Consider the following 21,012-nt stretch of genomic DNA (forward strand, 5'->3'; position numbering starts at 1 on the left):
GATATGCAAAAACTGTTCTCTTAAGGCATCTGTGCATCACAAGCAAAGCCCTTTGTTCCTGCTTCACCGCAAAGGACTAAAAGGAGAGAAGCAATTAAAAGACTTCCTGTTTACTGAAAACAACCTGTAAGAAGTGGGACAAGTGTTTCTCTCGTGGGATTCCTTAGAATGACAGTCATCAGAGTTCTACTGTTATGCTCATTTCTTTTGTTTCATGATGTAAAAGCATGTGAAGAATAAATGGAGGCTGCTTTGTTAGCTCGGATAAATGGAGGGTATAACATGATTACTGCCAGGTGTTATGCTCCGTTGTTAATGACATTATGCAGGCATGAAAAATTTAGCTAAAACTACCAAGAATATACTGAGACATTCTACAGTGGAAGGGCAGAAGGAAGCAAATATCAGAATGGAATAACAAGAGCTGTGTTCCATTGTGTGGATGGACGCTTCTCATAAATTACGCCGAATGTTATATAGTGCGATTATTTTCAGACTTTTTGATGTCTTTTTGAAGAGAATATTGCTGACTCCCACAGTCCAAACACACACATTCGATGCAATTTCATCACCCGTCCAGGGTGCACCCTGCCTTCACCCAAGTTATATAAAGCACTACAGCTGGGATCAGCTCCAAGTTAAATAAAGCAGTATATAAGATATATGGATGGATCATGCAAGTAATCAAAATGGATTTCTTCAGAGAAAGCTGATAATGATTGGAATACCACATTTCTGGGCAAAAAGGCCACCATTATTTCTAAAGATCGCAACTGATTCAACAACCTTTTTTTCAGATAAACCCTTTTTTCAGTTTAACTACTGTAGCTTCATCTTTTAACAGTTTGATGTGACCTTGCAGATCTATCCCAACATTTCACTGGTTACTCGTGGATTTTCCTTTGTAAATAATGTTTGGTTCATTTAACTTTGTCAATTTTGGTTTAAACCTCAATTTCATCTTTTTTTTATTCCTGTTACTATTTTTCTCTCTCTTTAATATTGAACTGACCTAATTTTTGTTCTTATTTCCAGATTGTAAAGCACTTTGAGCAGCAATTCATGTGCGGCTATTATTATTATAATTACATCGCAACACACCTGTACTATAGTGTTTAAAAGGCACTATGCCGATAAAATTAGCAATACACGTTCAGCTGCAATGAAGTGCAATTTTCTGTTACACACAGAGAGAAAAAAATTAATGGTAAAGAACATGTAATCTGCAAGGAAGTGACATTTCCTTTTTCTTTTACAGAAGATCGATAGGAATAATAGTCAGTATGTGTTTAAAAGCAGTTAACTCCAAATGAGCTTAATAACATGTATTACTATTGGTGCTCCTTACCGTGGCGGGCGATGCCACCTCTAAGTCCATGGGCTCAAAGATGAGGCTCATCTGTGGCGACATCTGGATGATCTCACCGCTCATCAGACACAGCTTCTTGTTGTCGTCGAGGACCGTGTTCATATTCTCGATCCACACGGCATCCACGGGGCCATCAAAGATGAGCCATTTCCTGTCAGGACTCTGAAAGACACAGTGCATAAACATTTTAACTTGTGTAAAGAAAAGAAAAGAAAACCCCACACAGATATGTACCTAACTTTTTAATCGCTGTAAAATGAAATGTAACCAAATTAAATCATAAAGATCCAGTTTGATGGATGCAGGTGGGGAAGTAGGTTAGCTCAATGAAAAGGCAGATTAATACAATTCTTAATCCTCTAAAAAGCCCAGAGAGGCCTTAAACTTCATGAAATAGTTAAGCTAAATATACCAGGAGGTTGATGCCCTGCAGCACTAAAACATCCCAAAGTTTTAAGCACTCATGCAGCTTTTATGTTTAGAAGACTTTTAAAGTGCAAGAAAGTATACATCCTCTTGAACTCATTGCATTAATGCTTTATGTATCAGTACAATAAGTTTTTTTGCTCCACGAGAATAAATCAGTGTGCTCACTTTCACAAGGTCAAAGTTATGTACATTACATTGTAAGTGCAGCATGTTCCCTAAACGAATGACATTAAGACCAACACTTTTATAATAGAGGTTGACAACAAGTGTCAATTCTCCCGTTAAATGGGCTGGCGAAAGCGGCGCTGTAAATTGATTTGTTATAATATAAACAAATGGAGATGCTTGGGCTGAGGCCATCTGGAGCCGGGAGCTGAAGTGGGTATGCAGTAATGTAATGATCTGACTTGAGAGAGAGAGAAAAAAAAAAACTCTGAGAATTTAATAGAAAACACTCCTGCACTCCAGATTAGCTCACACAGAATTAGTTAAGAAATGAGAGCAAAACAAAGAACAACTTTTGCACAGACGGAAGACCTCATTTTAGAAAATGAATTAAAACAAGAGCAGGCAAATTCTTGTTTTCTATCTTCATTATCTTGGTATGTCACTCCCCACAATCTTTACTCCATAAAAAACACAATTTATAAACTGACAACTTCATACACAGAAGCATTTTGGTTTTTTTTTTAATAACAAGTTCACTTGGAAACAATCTGAGAATAGGGCGAACAAATGATTTTCCATTAGGACATGGCTGCACTGCAGCCTGTAAATTGCCTGCCTATGTGTGCCTCTTGTGCAGCTACGTGTGCGGCGTGAACGAAAGAGAGTTATTAAGGATCTAATTTTAACAAGACAGCCAAATGTTGCTTTTGTTTACCTGTCACCGCAGCCTTTCTTCCCCCACGTTTCAATTAATTGGAATGTCATGTCTGTTTCACGATGATCCATCTCGAAGCTCATGAAGTGAGACTGAGTACACCATAATGCATCCCCATCTCATCTTGGAGTTGTGCAGGAATAATAGGTAGCTGTATGTTGCACATCTGGCATCCCACCACGACAACATGCTATAAAGTTTTAATTTGTGAGAAGAGGTGCAGCAGCAGTCATTTGGTCCTGAATTGCTCATTATGAAAGTAGCATACGCTGCATTGCAATAGAATAACTCAGAAGAAGTGTTTCTTCTGTCATCTGGTGGAGAGGAAGGTTGCCTGAATATCTATTTTCGGCAAATTATTCCCAGACAAAGCCTTAACCATTATGTACCTTCCCAGCACAGTTGAAATACACGTGATATCAATTGAAATAACTGTAAAACATGAATGGAAATGAATATGATGTTCAATTATACATTGCTTTATGCTTAACAGGGTAAGTCTATACATTTGGCAACTTCTGAATTTCCTGTCTTTTTCTTTATCTGCTGCTCCGACAACTAAACTAAAAATTAATACATAATGTGAAACACAGCTTGCGCAGCATGAGTTATTTAAGTACTACATTCACCTTCCTAAATTGTCTAGCTATAATGCGTACTCTCTTTCTGATCGTTTAACACTTTCCAATAAATGTAATGGTATAAACTGCGTATAATGTTATTTTTTTCCAATTACTTTAAAAGGTCAGTATGTCAAATATTTTAATGACTGTCCAATAAAGGGTTAAAATGTCTTGTTATGTCTGTGTGAGTTCTAGAGATTTGAATAGGACAAAACGAAGACGTCGGCTACAACAGTCCACCTAATTAAAGTGCTTAACAAAGCAAGATAAAGAGTGCTTTCAGGGCTGAGCTGACTAACTCCCTGGACTTCTACCTTCGCCAGAAAAATCAAGTCCACAAAGTTCCAGCGAGATAGTTCAAGAGGTTACATTCACCTCTTACAGGCAGCAATTTTAGTATTGCACAGGGAGCACAAAGGAATAGAAGCAGAACACTGCATGCTCCTCAGAGAAACCTCATCTTGACAGTGCGTTCCCTTCTCTTCCCCAGACACATGCCATTAAAAAAGTTTGCTCCTTAATAGAAATGCGAAAGATCACTACATTAGGAATGTTTCTACACAATTTATAGTGTCAAAAAGCTTAAAAACAACAGGTTTTAGCACACAAGAAAACTAACACAAGATATAGGTTTAAAGTGATCAAATTAAATCAAGATTTCCCAATAGATTAGTCCAATTCAGCCCCAACCTTCCTGATATACATGATAAGTGATGGAAAAGTAAAAGGCTGTGTATTTGAGCTATATACTGATGCTCTGTGTGGTCCTGGAAACCGTTTAAAACACGGAGCTGTTTATCAAAGTCTTGTTCCATCTGCAACCTTGAGTTGACAGTGATGGTTTAAGGGAACCAGCGATAATGCACCTTCCCGAGCTTCGCTGTGTCCTTATCCACCCGGAGCTGTGGCAGGTGTCACATCAACAGACAAACACTCGTATCTGATTGGCCTGCAGGAGACCATTACAAACCTTTAACAAGGGTGTTATCAAAGTGTCCTCCCCAACTCTTGCACCAATGGAGGGTTGAGTAGTTGAATGTTGGAGTCGGTCACTTTATAAGATATTAATATTAAAAGCTGTTGAGATCCATATTCAATAAACAGTTTTTTTTTACATTTAACATATCGTATGTATAGGAGCAGTGGGTTGTCAGCAGTGTGTTTCAAACCTGACAGGCCAGTAATTCACAAATGGCAAGTGGGGACCTCGCCAGGGGAGCAGAAAGATTCATGGGGGTTCACAAAGCCCTCTTGATTTTAAGTTTCATTAAAAAAAGTATTGTACTAAAAATAGGTTAATAGGAGTTAAATACATCTTTTGTGGTGAAAAACTGGCAAAATTCAAGTTTAAAACTGTGCAAGCTGAAGTGACACCGGTCCAACCAACCCTGAGATGGAGTGCAAACAAAAATAGTTTATCCTCAGAGAAAACAAAGTTATCAAGACAGAACATAACAAAGAGACTGTATTTCACATGCAGTGTGTTATGAGGTTCCTTCAACTTTTTCTTGTAAATTTACAGGTTGTGGTCTCCTAAGTTTACAACGGTAAAACTTTGGGTCCCGCATTAGAAAAACCACTGATTTGAGCCTGGTTCTGCAAAGGTTTCTTCCTATTTAAAAGAGCAGTTTTTTTCCCCCTCCACCATCTCCAATGCATACTCATCTCAAATCGTTGGGTTTTCTCTGTAAATGTGCCTTGAAATTACTGTGTGGTATTTGGTGCAATATCCACCACTTCATCTCCATCTCATCTACAATAATTTCAGTACTGAAATGTGCTGTAATTAATTATAGTTGAAAATTTGTGGTATTTAGTTTATTGGGATTCCTCCTCAGGAAAGAATGTGAGAAAATCCTAGCATCAGATTTCACCTGCTGTTCACAATTTTGAAAATCACAGCTTTAGCAGATCAGCTCGGCAATTCAGAATTGTCTGCTTGATGTATTAAGTGACATAAATGACATTACAGGTATAAAATTAGCCATGACACTTACAAAATGACATTTTCCTATTGTAATAAATCCGAAATAACCAAGAAATTAAAAGCCTGGATCAAAAATATTCATCAATGACATAACACAATGTATTATAGTTCTGCTTGAATGACCGGTAACTATGAATATAAAAACCACGATATAATGCAGTCAAACTGATAAAGCATCTGAACCATGTGTTAGTGTGTTCACTGGGTTACATTTCCAGAACAGGCAGCTTGTGAGTAAACTGCTGCCTACTGCGAACATGTTCAAATGAATGAGGATTGAAAAGAGCACAATACTGAACTATCATTCAACTTTACACTGCGGGAAATACTTGTTTGTGTGCTTATTTGACTGTTTGAGCCCGAACCGAAAAGTATTCAGCAGATAAAGCTGGCAATTTCACCTGGGAGGCGGCAAACTCTCTGTAGCTGACAGCGAGGATGCCATCCGACCACTCGTGGGATACAGGATCAAACTGGCCGTACAGCTGACCCATGGTGATGGATTTGGGGTTGATAACAGTGATCTGTACCTTATTCTCCTCCATCAGGCCCTGATATAACAATCACACACAGAAAAAAAATATTAGGCAGAGAAATTACCTGACCTGTCTTGTGAAATCAGACTGGCACACCACAGTTAAAAGAAAACAAAACTGTTACATAGTGAGTACAATGAGCCGCTCAATTGACCGTGTCTCCTGCAAGACTCATTATTTGTTTAAAATACAACTGTCTGACCGACACGACGTTTGCCAGCGCAGGGAAAGGACTAAAAATTGCGACAAAAAAAGATTTAGACAAGATGTCGGTTTGAGTTAAAAATAATGAGAAAGCAAACTGGTGGGGGGAGGGGGCGAGGAGAGAGAGAGGCGAGGTTGAACATGATCAGTGGATGCAGCGACAAGGATGACGATGATAAATGTGGCATTCCTGGGCGCTCCATCAGCAGGCCTTCATCTGTCTCCTTGGTGGGATGCCTCTCAGCCCTCTCAGCCATGTAAATACAACAGCCAGCTCTGGTCCTTTCTGCGAGATCGATAACTACTAAACAAAGACTGCAGCTCTGACAAATTGGATGGATGTGTTTACTCAGGACAAACATGTAGCTCAGATAAGCCTTGGATATTTAGTGTAACACATATATTTCACTTGACATTTTTTACTTCGAGAGGTTTTCTTTTCTTTTTTCTTTTTTTTAACAGATTGAGTAAGTTTGCATCCCAAGGACTAAAGAGGCCCCTTGAAAATTTATAATGGAAAAAAAAAAAAAAAACATTTAAAAATGCTCGGTCAGCCATCTGAAAAAAGGCTTGGTGTGCAAAATCTCTTAACAAATTGAAATGCACGATACCTGACATGAACATGATTGTGTCACTTACCTTCAAGGCCTGTGTGCCACTTTACACCTCCTCTGCTGCCATCATCAAATCACAACTCTTACTCAGCTATTCAATGAACTACACTTCGTGTTTTTGTTCTGACTGAATTATAATTATGAACCGACTAGAACCATATCATTGCTCTTTATCTACAGTTTAAATTGGAATTAAAATGATACCTTTTCACAGACGTCATGGAGAGCTGCTGCGAGCACTCGGTACGCGCTGGTCTTTCCTCCAAAGGGTTCCCCCACCAGCATGAAACCGTGCCTCACGATCATCATCTCGAAGATTTGCAGGATTTTCTCAGAAAAGAATTCGGTCATCTGAAGATTCATGCGCTGGCAGTTTTCCTTAATGGCCTCCAGGAGGACGGAGTAGTCTCGTTTCGGAAGTTGGACTCCAGGAAAAAGGTCAGAGGTGATGCCCTGACATTGAAAAAAAATTAATTAGCCGCAGATCGATGTGAGGGATCATGGAGCAGAAATAGCAATGTGTGAACTTGTGTACCACAAACCAACACAATTATTTAAAGGTACACAAGGTGAGACATATGATAACTTCTGGTAAACATCCACTCACTTGTGCAAAGCCTACATTCCAGGAAATGCATTTCATTCTGATGGAGTGAAATTGTGTCTGTGCAGTGTGTGATTGTAAATGAATCTGGGCAGACATCGGCTGACGTGAGCTGCTCCATTAATCAAAACAAGACGAGGCCCACACACCTCGAATAGCTTCAGATCATGGGCCAGGAACTTGGGCAGATTGACATCGATAATGGATCTCAGCAACAGGGTGTCTTCGTTCTCTTCGGGAAACGAGAGCTGCGGTGCAACAAATTCAACAAAGGAGGAGGAAGGAGGACAACATGAGTATGTGTAATGTGTGAATAGGTTTTTGGTTTTATGAGGGGGGAGGATTATTCCATATGCTACATGTGCATTAAGAGCAGAAAGAAACCTCTGCAGCGAGTGTGAGGCATCGAGAAATCTAGTATAAGGTTAGAGAAGTCAGACCTCAGCTCAGGCTTATAGAAAGGAAGCAGGAGACTGCCACTAACTTTCTTTGAATGCCTAAATCACAGCTCTCTATTTCCACATCATTTAACTCCGTCAAATAGAAAACACACAAAGGCAAATACCCTCATTCATCAATCTGTCTGTGCCCTGGAGATAAATGTAGAAAACTACCAAAAACAGACAAAAACATCTAAAAATCAAGGTTTTTTTGGCATTGAAAATGGAACTGAATCTACTCAAGCCAAGGCTTCAGATTAGATACTTTCCTCTGACTTGTTGGATACATTCATAAAGAGGGATTCAGCAGTTAGAGTCCTCTAATAATTCACTCTTTCAGTTTAATAATTAAAGATTTTTCTGCTCTATTTAACTGTGTTTAAAAATACAATTCAAATCTCTCACAGCTGTTACAAAGCTGCTGTGTGAAGCACGGAAGAAAATGGAAAAAGAAAAAAATAGGAACACAGCGATAGCTGCACTCTGGTTATTGCGTAACTGTCAGGAGTGATTTTGTGCGGGACAAGAAAATGTGATAAATAACAAAGAGTCCTATCAAATCAGAGGGAAACTGTTTTGACATACCTTGAGGTTTCCGGCTGCTGTGAGCACAGACTTGACAGCTCTCATCCCATAGTCGTAGTGATGCTGTGAGGACAGCTGCTCCGAACACAGACGATAAGTGGCGACTATTTTCACAGACAGAGGCCGCGCAGTCACAAAGCCGCATGAGTAGAGGACAATCTCTGCGATCAGCGCATAGTCTGGGACCATCATGGCGACAGTCCTGAACAGAGCCTGGTGTAAATGAAGACAGTTTAGTGAATGAAACCATGCATGCTGTAAAAACTCTAAAGTGCAGTTGTTTTAAAAGTTTCTTTGTTTTTGAACTTTCATGTCTCACACCAGCGTGGTTTTGTACACTCTTTCAGATCCACCACCAGGTCCCTCTCTCTACACTCCACCTCTGATGACTGCTTGACTCTTCGGGACGATTTTTCAAATTCAAACTAGTCTATTATTATAGGAGAGCAGGCAGGGTTTGCACGATATCCTACAACAACATCTCAGTTTTCATTTACACAAGAAAACTCAAAAGATTTGAGTCCGGTGCATATTGATTTCAACTATTGATCATCTGAAAAAATGTAGGGACTCCAACACTTCTTTGTATGAAAAGATTGCCAGATAACAGATCCACAACTTTTTTTTTTTATCACTCTATCAAAATGAGCATCACTTTGGGCTGAAATCAATCCCGGCTGACTTCAATCAGGTTGAGGACAGAGAACACACTGGACAGGTCACCGATGCATCACAGTGCAAACACAGAGAGATAAAACATTAACACACACTCACATTCACATCTATTTAGACGATTCAACCTCAGTTACAGTCTTTGGACTGTGTGAGGAAACTGGAGCGTCTGGAGAAAAACCCAGACAGTACTAAGAACATGCAAATTACACACAGATTTAAAAAAATAAACCAGGGCAAGTTCAGATCAGCCTTTGATGTATAACTATCCTTTAAAAGTGTATTGCCTTCACAATAGAATAATATCTTTAGCTAGACTGAAAGGAATCTACAACTTTTCTTCTTCAGCTCTTTGGATTGTTGGATAAAGAGGAAAGCTCAGTCTTCTGTATAAGTTAGAGGTTCTAGTCAATTGTACCAATCAGAAGGATTTGTGGATTTTTAGGTGCGATACAAATACTGACTTTTTAAATACAATTTTTCTTTTTTTTTTACCATTTCTTTTTCATTGCAATAAATAATCAAATTAGTTTTGATCTATTTGACAGTTCAAGTATGATTCAAAACCAAAAAGAAAAGAAAACAATGGTGCTTAACACTTTCAGATGAAATAAAATTCAAACTTATTATAAACTGTGTCCTATTTAAAAATGTTAAAACGTTGTACCTTGAGGTTGTCTGGTAACTCAGAGCGTCCAGCATAACCAGGATTCATGGTGATGAACACAGCACAGGAGGGGTTCAGTTTGAGCTGCGTTCCTTCAAATAACAGCATCTCACTGTGGGTAGCGATTCCTGAAAACACAGCTGCAGTTGGGTATGGTTTGGCTTTGAGTTGGGACTTTTCATCATTTTATTTGTTTACCCCCAGTGGCTGATCGCCAGACGCTTCTCATAAAAATGCAACTACAATTCCTCATGAATATGGTTGTCCAACTTTAAATTTTCCAAGACAAACCTTCAAAATGACCTCTCATACTGAAAAAAAAAATCTAATTCAATTGTGATCATGCCACGAAAAAAACAATATTAGCTCCAAATAAGCATCAGAAAAATTCCAATTCTGAGCAGAACAAATTTATAGGATGATATCACACACGGCACACAACATCTGTAACATACTGGACTCACTGCTGCGCTGCGGTGAACAAAGCTGTGCTTGAAGTTTTGCCAGCCAGCCTACACAAATTGCCTCCACTCAGTGCTGTGTTTCTTTGTGGTCTGAAACCTGCTTTTTCTACTGGTGGGTCTAAATTTGATTCTGGTATACTGCCAACTTTTTCCAAGATCAAAGGAAACAAGAGAAAAAAAGTAAAAAAAAAAAATACAATAAAATAAAATACAAAATAATGATAATAACATACCTCGTTGTATGGTGAGAATCTGTTGAGCTACCACGGACAGAACCTCCAAGTCAATGCGGTTGAATTCATCAAAGCAGGCCCAGGCTCCGCAGGAGAGGAGACCCTGCTCACACACACACACACACACACACACACACACACACACACACACACACACACACACACACACACACACACACACACACACACACACACACACACACACACACACACACACACACACAAATCCATTAGCATAAACAGAACTCAAATTGAAAAACTCAAAAATACAAATGTATACTTTGCATTGAAAAAGGCATCGTCTGTTCAGATGAGCTTTTTCAGCGTGTCAATTAATTGAAGTTTTAGAGGTCATTTGAAGTGGTTACACATATAGTTCAAACCATAACCACGTGACACTGATAAGCAACACTACTGTAGTGCCCACAGGCAATACATTTAAGGTGAGGCATTATTGGAGTCCTATTTGAAAGCATAAATGTCAATATTCAACACTCAATTGTTACAAAAACAAGTTCTTAACAATGATATGTTCATGTGGAATTGTCTCCTCTTTTTACCACTTGTGTAACAAAAAGACAAACACCATGAGCATTACTGTTCCCGTTATCTGTCGGGACAGGCTGCAGTGTTGTATAGGCAGGCTTGTCAATGTTTGTGTGCCTCTCTAGAATAGGAGGGAATAAGAAATAGGAGAATCTTATTCCCATGTCATCACCTAGCGTATCTCACTCTTTGAAGTTCTAATAGTTCTGCTAGCAGGATATTTCCCGGTAAAAGTCTGTATTCTGGCACACTTCCACTGAAAAGAGGCATGTGAGAATATGCTGATTAACTGAAGCGTTTTTCTCTTTTGGGTACAGTGGTTTGGTTTTCACTTATTTTTCAGGCTTTATGGAGAGTCACAGCGAAAATTAAGTCCTCGTCAAACAATTCACTCACTTTGAAAAATTTGCCCAGAGCGATGTAGTCAAGTCCATCAGAGCAGTTGAAGACCACACACTGCTTGGCTACAGCTTTGGCCAAGTCTTTGGTAGTTTCTGTTTTGCCTGTGCCAGCCGGGCCCTCGGGGGCCCCTCCCAGATGGAGGTGGAGGGCACCAAACAAAGTGCTGGAGAAGGACAAACACACAGAACAAAAGGGAATCTCAAGTGAATTGATCGTTAAGGCTTAACGAATAATGACCGTGGACGCTGACCACATGTGTTTGAAACTTTAACCGTATTGTTGTTGTCAAGGTTCTACAATGTAGAACTAACTACTTTTTTTCATTATCCAAAATGATATATGATCAATCAACCAGTATTCTCTCTTGTGTTTGTTAGTATTTTGACTCAGTACTGCAAGACATCAAACAGGTTGGTACGAAAACTGCAATTGAAAACATTAATTTGATATAATATCAAAAACATCAAGTAATTACTGTTAAAAAAAAGGATGAATGGGACCAAATGGTTGTGGAGTGGTTAGTGTGCTGTCACTATAAATAGCCCATGGAATCATTTATCTTGTCACTGTTGAACAGGTACAACTGGTAGAGAGGACGCACTCCTCAACAGATGTGAAAATAGTTGAGTAATTATGATGGCGGAGGGTCACGGGGCAACTTCATGCACAGTGGGGTGCCAAGCATTACTGGTTTATAAGTGAATGTTGTGCCCTGTCTCGGTTTAATTATTCATACCGGTGGGCGTGACAAGTGAGCACTTCTTAATAGGGCTGTGAGTAATGAATCCTTTGGCAACGCAAAGAGCCGCAAAGCTTCATTGCTTCACATTTTGGTGTCGCTGGGGCACAAGCAACTGGCACTGACAACAGCATAATGGATTCCGTGCCCCCATGGGCGTTCTCATCTTAAAATGAGGTATAGCCAGAACCAACGCTGGTGCACTGCATCTTGAAGCAGCAGGAAGTGATTGCTCTATCAAAGGTCCCATGAAAAGCATAATACGTTTTAGTCTTGTGTCTATGGGTTAAATCAGGAGTGTCAAACTCATTTCAGTTCAGGGCCACATACAGCACAATTTCATCTTGAGTGGATCGGTAAAATAGTGCCATAATAACCTTTAAATTGATACTTTAAAGTTTATCTTTGTTGTGGCGCAGAGTTGACACCACTGGGTTACATAGTTGATCTGAAAAAATGGCGTTAGACTAATAATTATTACAGAATTTCACATCAAATTCCCTCCTTTTTTCTCCCTGTACAACTACAACAATAGTCTCATGACTTGTCCTGTACTTGAGGCTGTCTGCTAATTCAAAATCTCATAGAAATATGTGATTACATTTCAGATGCATGTACAGCTTCATGAATATATTTTCTCTACACCCACAGCAGTGACAGTTATTGGTTTGAACTAGTGGTGTGTGAAACACATAAAACACAAACGAGTACTGAAAACGTCATTGGAATCTCCCCCTCTACTTGTAAATGCACTTTTAGCCATAATACATACATATGGACAATCAAGCATGACTTGTGTAGGATTGTGTATGAATTGTGTAGTTGTTTGCACTCTCGCTCAACACTATTATTTGCATATTCTCTCTGTGTGTTCAACAGGTTTCTCTAAGAGTTCAAGCAACATGCAATGAAAGCAATTGGTGACTCTAAATTGCCCATAAGCGTGATTACTAGTCTGTGAGGTATAATTGTCTCTGTGTGTTTGCCCCCTTGTGAACTGGCAGGTTGCCTTGCCCCTTCAGGGTAAATTTACCTAAACTGGATCCAGTAGAAATATTGTGTGTTCGCTTAAAAAAAAACATTGCTATTGTTACATATCATAAGCCTCTTTCTTGATAACAAATCATTTCTTTGATATTAATAACTAACAGGGATCTGTTGTACAACAATATATTATATATGTTTAAGATCAACTTTCATAAAGACAACAATAACAATAATGTATAATGGGAGCACTTGTGTTGTGACATTACCGGTAACAGCGGTCAGTGAGCGGGGTGATGACCAGACGTGGAGTGTTACCCAAGTATTCGTAGCCATATGGCAAGCCGGCATTTATCATCTTGGTCTGGAGGTGATTGTCCTGCACAGGGAGTGGCAATGTATCATGAGTTGACATGAATCCCAAAACACTGCAAGCCGCCCACACTCCCGTCCACGTACCACCCAGTAGTAGCGAAGTTGGCTCAGCCACTCAAAGTCATTCTCGTCACTTATGCCCTTTTTCACCAGTGAGGCTAAAACATCCCTGGCGTGGACGTCCAGCACGACGAGGGCTCCGAGGGTGATGCGGTTCTGCTTGGACAGCTTTCCACGTACGAGGGCCACGATGTCATCAATCTGTCGGTTGTTCTTCTCCAAGTAAGCATCAAGGGCCTGAGCGACAAAGGTAATAAATATAAAGGAGAAACATGCTGTGGTTTATCAAGATAGAGAGAGGATGGGTAATGTCCATCGACAGAAGTAAAATTAAGCGACATTCATAATATATCACACTTTGCTTCAATCTAACTGTGTGTTAGACAGTGTTATTACCAGAAACTGAAAACTACGACTTGATTATTCTGTTTAAAAGAGTCACTTAATGTAAAAAAGCTTTTTTTGATTTTTTATATATAGTCTCTAAATTAGTACATCTTGATGACTATAGAATTTATAATGGTGGTTGCTAAAAGACCTGAGCTGTCACCATGAAGAGAATCAGTAAAATCATTAACTTATTAATTTCATTTGATAAATAGATAAACTATCAACATGAAGACAGGTCTTACAAAGGGAAGGTAATGTTTAATGCCAATACATCACAATTACTGTGGATACAGCCAGTTAATGATGACAGTTCATAGTTTCTGTCATGGGAACCAAATGAGTTTAGGTGCTCCTCCACAAGAGTGTAGTGAAATAGTAACTGTGACAATCTATTCTGCTTGTGCTAAAGATAACAGGTGGCTTGTTCTGACCATTGGAGATGCTCTGCAGCTCTCTAATTCTTTTCATGTCATGGAAAAGTAACTAGAAACAAATGTTATGAATGACTTACAAAAGAGAAGAACATGTTACAACTATTTACATATTTAATTGTGCTTAACTTTTACACTCCAACACAGAACTCAATGAATATTTCACGTTATAAGAAAATTCAAAAAATGTTTCGATTCATTCATCTACCAAAATCAGTCTGAGTTAAAAAATGTCACTTTGTTCAAGCAACAGATCTCAAAGCCTATTGTATTTCATAATTTAGATTAATTTTGTGGAGTCTCATCACTTGTTCCAATGCTGGCGCTCAGCATTTTACAAACACTGAGGATAATGAAAGAAAATATAAATTGCAACTTGCTTGCTGTTGGTCATGTCAATTTTAAAACATTTCACCTTACCTTTATATGATATGCAACATTTGTGCTTATATAAAGCTTAGTTTGAATCAGATGACAGTTGGGAAATACTGTATCGCCATGTGAGTCGTAACTGAGAGCAAGAGACTTCATAAAGGGTAAACACGTGTCGAAAAGTTTATTCAACAGTGATCGGATTCAGTTGACCTCCTATGTTGGGAGTCTTTTGTATCTTTTGTTTTCAGTTTCTCATGCTGGGTCTGAAATTGTATATTACGCACCACACATTTCCATGGTTACAGCTTTGACAAAGACACCATGGAGCTTCAAAGTAAACTGTGCATAGCAAAACATGCTGGCGTTAATGTTTTTTTTTTTTTACTTTAAAAGGTGTGTACTTCTATGGATTGGGTCTATGATAAATAAGCAAATGGAGAAACACTATGTCCTTACTAATGCTTAAATTACAAAGAACCTTTCAAGTTACTTGGATTACTTTGAAAACAGAAGTGGGTATTGTTTTGGTTTTTTTCCATTTTTTTAAGACTGGCAGGGCTTTGTTGTTCATAAATCGAACCTATAATATTGTATGTGGAAAGAACTGAAGTGAATCCCAACACCGGATATGAAAACTACAATTCATTCTGTGAGAAAAGCAAACAATGAAATGTTGACACCTTTTGTCCTGAATTGAATGCTTGGTGGATCTCCTGGGTCCAGTACACCTGTGAGACACACAGCACAGCCTGGCCCGGCCAAGCACGCACCCAGTTGATCCTTGGCTCATTGGGGTATGCTGTGATTGCTTCCCCTATCACCTACAAACGACCACAAAGGAGGAACATCAAATACTTCATTTAATTATTATGGCTTTATGAATTTCTACAGATGCTGATTTTAGCTGAAAAAGAGATTCTTGACTGTTATTCGAAAAACATATTCAAAAACTTCAGTTATGATAGCTCATTGCTACTAAACTTTCTGAAGGCTATATAGGAGCAAAAAGCTATAAAAAAGAAATGGTGCAATAACAATTCACACAACACCTTATGCAGGGATGCAATCATGCCACTTTCAAGCTTGAGAAGCCATTTCTCCACCTGGCCCCTGGCTTTGGAGGTGGAAATGACATCCAGGAGCTGCACCATTTCACCCTCGCTGCTCTTCATGTGGGTGATATCCAGTACATCAGTTAACACCACACTCGCGATGCCTTCAAAGCACTTCTTCAGATGCGGCTGGACCCTGATCGGACAGAATGCAAGAAAATGAAATCACTGGGCTGTTGTCTAATGCCTGCAACACCGTATATCTGAAATAATTAGCAAAATAAATCATGAACAGATCCTTCACTTTTTATGGGTTTACACCAAATTGAGCAACGACACAGAAATGTAACCTGAAGTTCACTTAACCTGGCCAGGTATTTACACAGGCCATATAATTATTCAAGCTCGACATTAAGCACACAAGTAAGAGATTTTGTGTCAGGCTGCTGGCTTTGTTAAATGTATGCGAGTGCACAGCAGAACCGTATATAAAAGAATTCAATATGAAGAACAGCATAAGGATTACAGCTTTACAAATGAATCTTTAATAGCACAGCCAGGAAAACAACTCGAGTGTTAATGTGGATCAGGCTCACTGTAACTAATTATTATGCTATGTGCTTTTTTAATTAAATAAGACAGTAGGTATATGTACTAAGTCAGAACACAAGCTTCAGTCTGTGTTTATCTTGTGAATTCAGCATCTAGTCTGCTCTCAGTCTAATAAGAAAAACTGAATAGCAAACACAACACAGGCAGGAGCTCTTCTTTTTCTAATTTTAATTCAAATTTTCTCATTCTTAACTGCCATCTGATGCCAAAAAGTGGCATTAACAAAATGTTTCATTTGAGCCTCTATCCAGTATTTGTTTTTTTTGCCATTTTCATGGATTACTTTGTAAAGACAAATTATGTTCCTCCTCCTGCATAGACTTAGTATTACCTGGACTGCCTCATTTTTTTACTTTTACAGAATAATTTAACAAATGAAGAATTATATTTTCAGCTGATTTCCTTTTAGAGGAGTCTCTACAGCAAATCATCACCACATGCACCATAGTCATGGCTTGTTTTTACACCGGATTTCCTTCCTGCCACAACCCCTGGGTCCCAACCACCGAGGTCAAGACTTAACCTGAGGAATTCACTCACATGAATTTGCAACCACAGAAAATTTTAGATGATAGTGTGATTGACTGATGTGGAATCTGTTAGAGATCAAGTTGGGGGTCATATAATTAGATACCATTATGTTACAGTTTGAGGCTCTGATAGTTCTGAAAAAGAACCGATATGAAGGAAGAGAAATAAGTGCAGCAAAAGTTTCATCATTTTCAAGCTGATCTTGACTCAAGTTAATCTTTCCTGTAATCAGTGGTACGGAGCACTAGGGGCTAATTAGAAATTAAACTAAAACAGATTTGCAGGCTTGGTGGAAAATCTGCACATGTGAAGGATTATCACTTAATAAACAGGAATTGAAAAAAAAAAACTGTATAATGCACAAAAAATCTCCCAAAAGAAAGCTCTTAAAACTGTTTCCCCATCGAGTTAATTTGAAAAATATTACAGAATTTGTCTTCTCACACTATGATGATAAGACCTACTTTAACATTTAAAGGCTGGATTTATTGAAACAATTGACAGACAGTTGAGAAATAGTGATGCAATACAGTTACATCCATGAAACATCAAGCTCATAAGTCTTGTTCATCATTTGTCTTTCATGTTTACATCATGCTCTGTGGTTTTACTCCTAGTAACCAACTTACTTGTCAGGATTGTTATAGCAGTTTTAATAATTACAACACAATTAACAAACCCTTTCTCTGTTCTATCTTTAGTATCTCAGTATTTCTTCTTTCACACTGAGGTATCGGTGTAGAATAATTTTCGAGCCGAACCTGAAATTACAGTAAGTCCGTTGGCACTCGGTGACCGATACATTTGTCAAGAAGTTAACAACCCAAATACCGAGCCCACACCACTGCCGTGCAAATCCCTTCTGTACAGAAAAGCCGAGGACTGTATAAATCTGATGTGACGAGGACTTGCAGCAGTCCGAGGGAGAAATAACAAAACGGTAAAATAATGAGGAATAGAAATTGCACAAGGAGGATAGAGAGGAGGATGCTTACAATCCTACTTATTAACCCAATGCGCAGGATGAATTGAGACAGGGACAGTTATCACTGAGGAGTTCAGTAAACCAGTGTGGCAGTAAAGCACAAAAGAAACGAAACATTTTTAGTCTTTATATGATCTTTTTGGTAAATATTCACCTGCATCACCACTATTTTCTACAGAGCTGGTTCTTGTATGTGTGTGTGTATGTTCACATGGACAACTGCTGCTAAGCATTACAAGTTAGGGAATGTGTTGTTTTAATGATGTCTTTCCTCGGTCATAAATCATTGTATCCTGTTGGGATTCTTTTTAGCCTTTGTCGAGAAGTGTCATAGTTCAGCTGAGCCCCTGTCTTGGGTATTCGTTTACGATTCTAGTGTTGTGGTTAATGTTTATGGTCCTTGTCATTTGTATGTCTCATGTTGTGTTGTGGTTGTGCTCCCCAGTGACTCCCCTCTCAATTCTCCTTCGACTCCGCCCTTGTGTCATCCTCTGTGTCAGGTGTTCCTTTTTAACTCCTCTCTCCACTTCCTGTGTGGGTGTTTATGTGCCTTCCTCTGTCTTGTCAGTTGCCAGTTTGACTCACAACATTGCATGCCCTCCGGCTGGTTATCTGGTGTGTTGTACCTGGTGGTTGAATGAAGCTTGTGTATTACATTTAGAGTTGTGCATGAAGGTTGCTACTTTGAACATTTGGTCAATTTTTCACTCATCACTCATTGCACAAATGCATATTTCAAGCAAGGGTGTCCTTAAATAAACAGGCTTTTCACCAACTGTATACAAGTTAAAAAAAATATATATATTGATAAAATGATGAGTGTACCTTGTTGGGTCTTTTGTTTCAGAGAGGATTTCCAGGAGCTCCTCGTTTGAAAGGAAGAAGAACCGTGGGAAAAATAGACGCTTCTTCTCCAGGTATTTATTTAGACCTTTGAGGATCATTTCCAGGAGCTCGTTGGACTTTGTGAGCCGGTCCAGCATCTCGTCGATGGCTATCACTGCCAGAACGTGCTTGTCCTGCACCAAAATGAAGAACATGTATTAGTTGAATTGTGTTCATTTTGTCGTTCTAAATACATATGTTGTAGACACATTTATAATGATAGGTAGATACAGGAAAACTCTTCATGCATTTACCTATCATTAAAGAAAGAGTCCACAACATTACAACATTAGAACATGTATTAGCCAGCTACCTGGTTGGAAACTTTGAGCTTCTTTTTGGACAAATTCCATTAATTCTAATTCATCTACAGGACTGAGTAATATGAGAAACCATTAAAATTGTGTTTTTGTTTGGTAAAACTGGCAGCAACAGCTCTTCCATACTTGACCAATCCAGGGTGTGACATACAATGAAACATATTTTTAGGTTTCCATTGAAGCCTTTTAGGTAACTACAGCTACAGCAACATCAGATATTTTACAGTGAGTTCCCAGACTGCTCAGTAGTGTGACGAGCATGTGTTGCACTTAAGTATCTGCCCCAATTAGGCCTGAATTTCAAAGCTAAAGCTATAAAGACTATTCAAAATATGAAACTAAGGGGTTATTTTTTATTTAATTTTTTTTTATCATTCACTCAGATGAAAGGATGATAGCTTTGTGCATTCATAGTTTGTCACTGCTGCTTCCAGGGTGACCCAAATATACGAATTTCTTGCTGTGGTGACAGCCACTCCAGGGTCCTCGTGAGGTCCATGTGACACATGGCAAAAAAAAAAATCCACAGTGGAGCAGTAATAGGGTTGACTTGCACCCATGAAATATTTCAGCTCTGATAGCATCTCACCTGCACACTAATTCAATATCTTTCGGTTCAGGAAGTGACTAAATATAAATGCGATGAATAAATAACATACGTGAACGTGGTAACGATTATAAAATGGATTAAAAGTCAAACCATCATCTTTCAAATGGAATGATAAAAACACGTATGCGTAGTCATCATGAAAAACATGGAGTGACAGTTGACGTTATGGTTATGCCATATAGCATATAACTACAACGCCTGGGTTTTCATTGCTGGATGAGAGAGCTTTGTCACCCATCACTGTGCCTCCACTTACCTTTCATCTCTTTTGAGACTGTCAACTTCTGAATAAGAGTGAAATGCAGAAAAAAACATGTATTATGTAGAATGCCAATGTGAACTTTCTGCCCTTCATCAGTGACAATTGAAAATAGGGAAAAGAATTGAGATATCTGCTCTTGATTTCTTGTATCGACTCAGCTGAAAGGCAGTGTTGCTCCAATCACAATTATACAAACTTTTTTCTTCTTTCATTTTATTAATTGGATAATAGTCAAGAAGAATGCATGGTGCTGTAGTAATGCACTTTCACTGCACAGTGAGACCATCCTTGGTTCAAGCCTGGACTTGGGGGCCTTGCAGTCTGGAGTTTGCACGTTTTGGATTTCTTTTTTCAGATACTTCTGTGACCTCGCAATCACCTTGCCTGTTTGCATAAATAACAGTATGTGTGTGCATGTGGCTGTTGTGTTGTGTCTCCACGTTTGCTCTTGTGTTGTGCCTGCTCGTCTTAACATTTTTTTTTTTTTTTTTTTTTTTAACTGATAATATAAATTAAAGGTCCGGCCAAATGGTCAAACTGAACAGGAAAGGCGAAGCTGATGCGACACTCTTAAATGAATTTCGCTGGGCATACAATCACACTGGCTGTGTGTGTCTGATGAACTGTGATTCAACCATTTTATAGATTTCATCACACTTGTGATTTTGGCCCATTCTTGAAGAGGACAATGCAATAATGGGTCCATTTTTATATTCACTGTGCCAGCGGCAAGCTATTCATGAGCACCCTGAATGGATAACAATGTTTTATTGCATGCATTATGTGTGATAATGTAGTTTTTATGCACCAAACAGATGGCTTCAATGGAAGAACAGGACCTGTCCACAGCTGATATGGCAGGTCTATAATCTGAGCGCAGAAAAAAAAACATAACATGAGGGACACATTCCTCTTTGTTCTCCAATGACACACACAACACATGTGGGACTGAAATGTCTCATCTATTCAAGGTACGTCCTGCAGAGAATTATATCTGCATGAGTGCAAATGTAATTTTAAGTGAGCCTCTCCTTTACAGAATATCATCTTGCTATTATTGGTATATCCATTATTATGTTAGTAAACAATATGCCAGTCATCTCCTCAATAAGCTCAGAGGTGACCTGTTTTTGCTTCCTCAGC

General features: G+C 38.8%; 1 protein-coding gene across 1 annotated transcript in view; it reads right to left on the reverse strand.

The window, feature by feature from the left end:
* Window positions 1–21,012, reverse strand: part of dnah7 (dynein, axonemal, heavy chain 7) — a gene marked incomplete at both ends in the record, with an annotated part of 77,516 nt that overhangs the window by 44,041 nt on the left and 12,463 nt on the right. Inside the window, 13 exons of the mRNA XM_080498135.1 lie at window positions 1,349–1,531; window positions 5,693–5,842; window positions 6,850–7,098; window positions 7,399–7,497; window positions 8,275–8,487; window positions 9,614–9,741; window positions 10,311–10,413; window positions 11,253–11,421; window positions 13,251–13,360; window positions 13,441–13,653; window positions 15,293–15,433; window positions 15,662–15,860; window positions 18,618–18,811. Of these exons, the coding sequence (XP_080354261.1) occupies window positions 1,349–1,531; window positions 5,693–5,842; window positions 6,850–7,098; window positions 7,399–7,497; window positions 8,275–8,487; window positions 9,614–9,741; window positions 10,311–10,413; window positions 11,253–11,421; window positions 13,251–13,360; window positions 13,441–13,653; window positions 15,293–15,433; window positions 15,662–15,860; window positions 18,618–18,811 (2,151 nt within the window). The remainder of the gene's footprint in view (window positions 1–1,348; window positions 1,532–5,692; window positions 5,843–6,849; window positions 7,099–7,398; window positions 7,498–8,274; window positions 8,488–9,613; window positions 9,742–10,310; window positions 10,414–11,252; window positions 11,422–13,250; window positions 13,361–13,440; window positions 13,654–15,292; window positions 15,434–15,661; window positions 15,861–18,617; window positions 18,812–21,012) is intronic.

The sequence above is a fragment of the Blennius ocellaris genome (assembly GCF_963422515.1).
Source record: "Blennius ocellaris genome assembly, chromosome: 6".
Lineage (NCBI taxonomy): Eukaryota > Metazoa > Chordata > Actinopteri > Blenniiformes > Blenniidae > Blennius > Blennius ocellaris.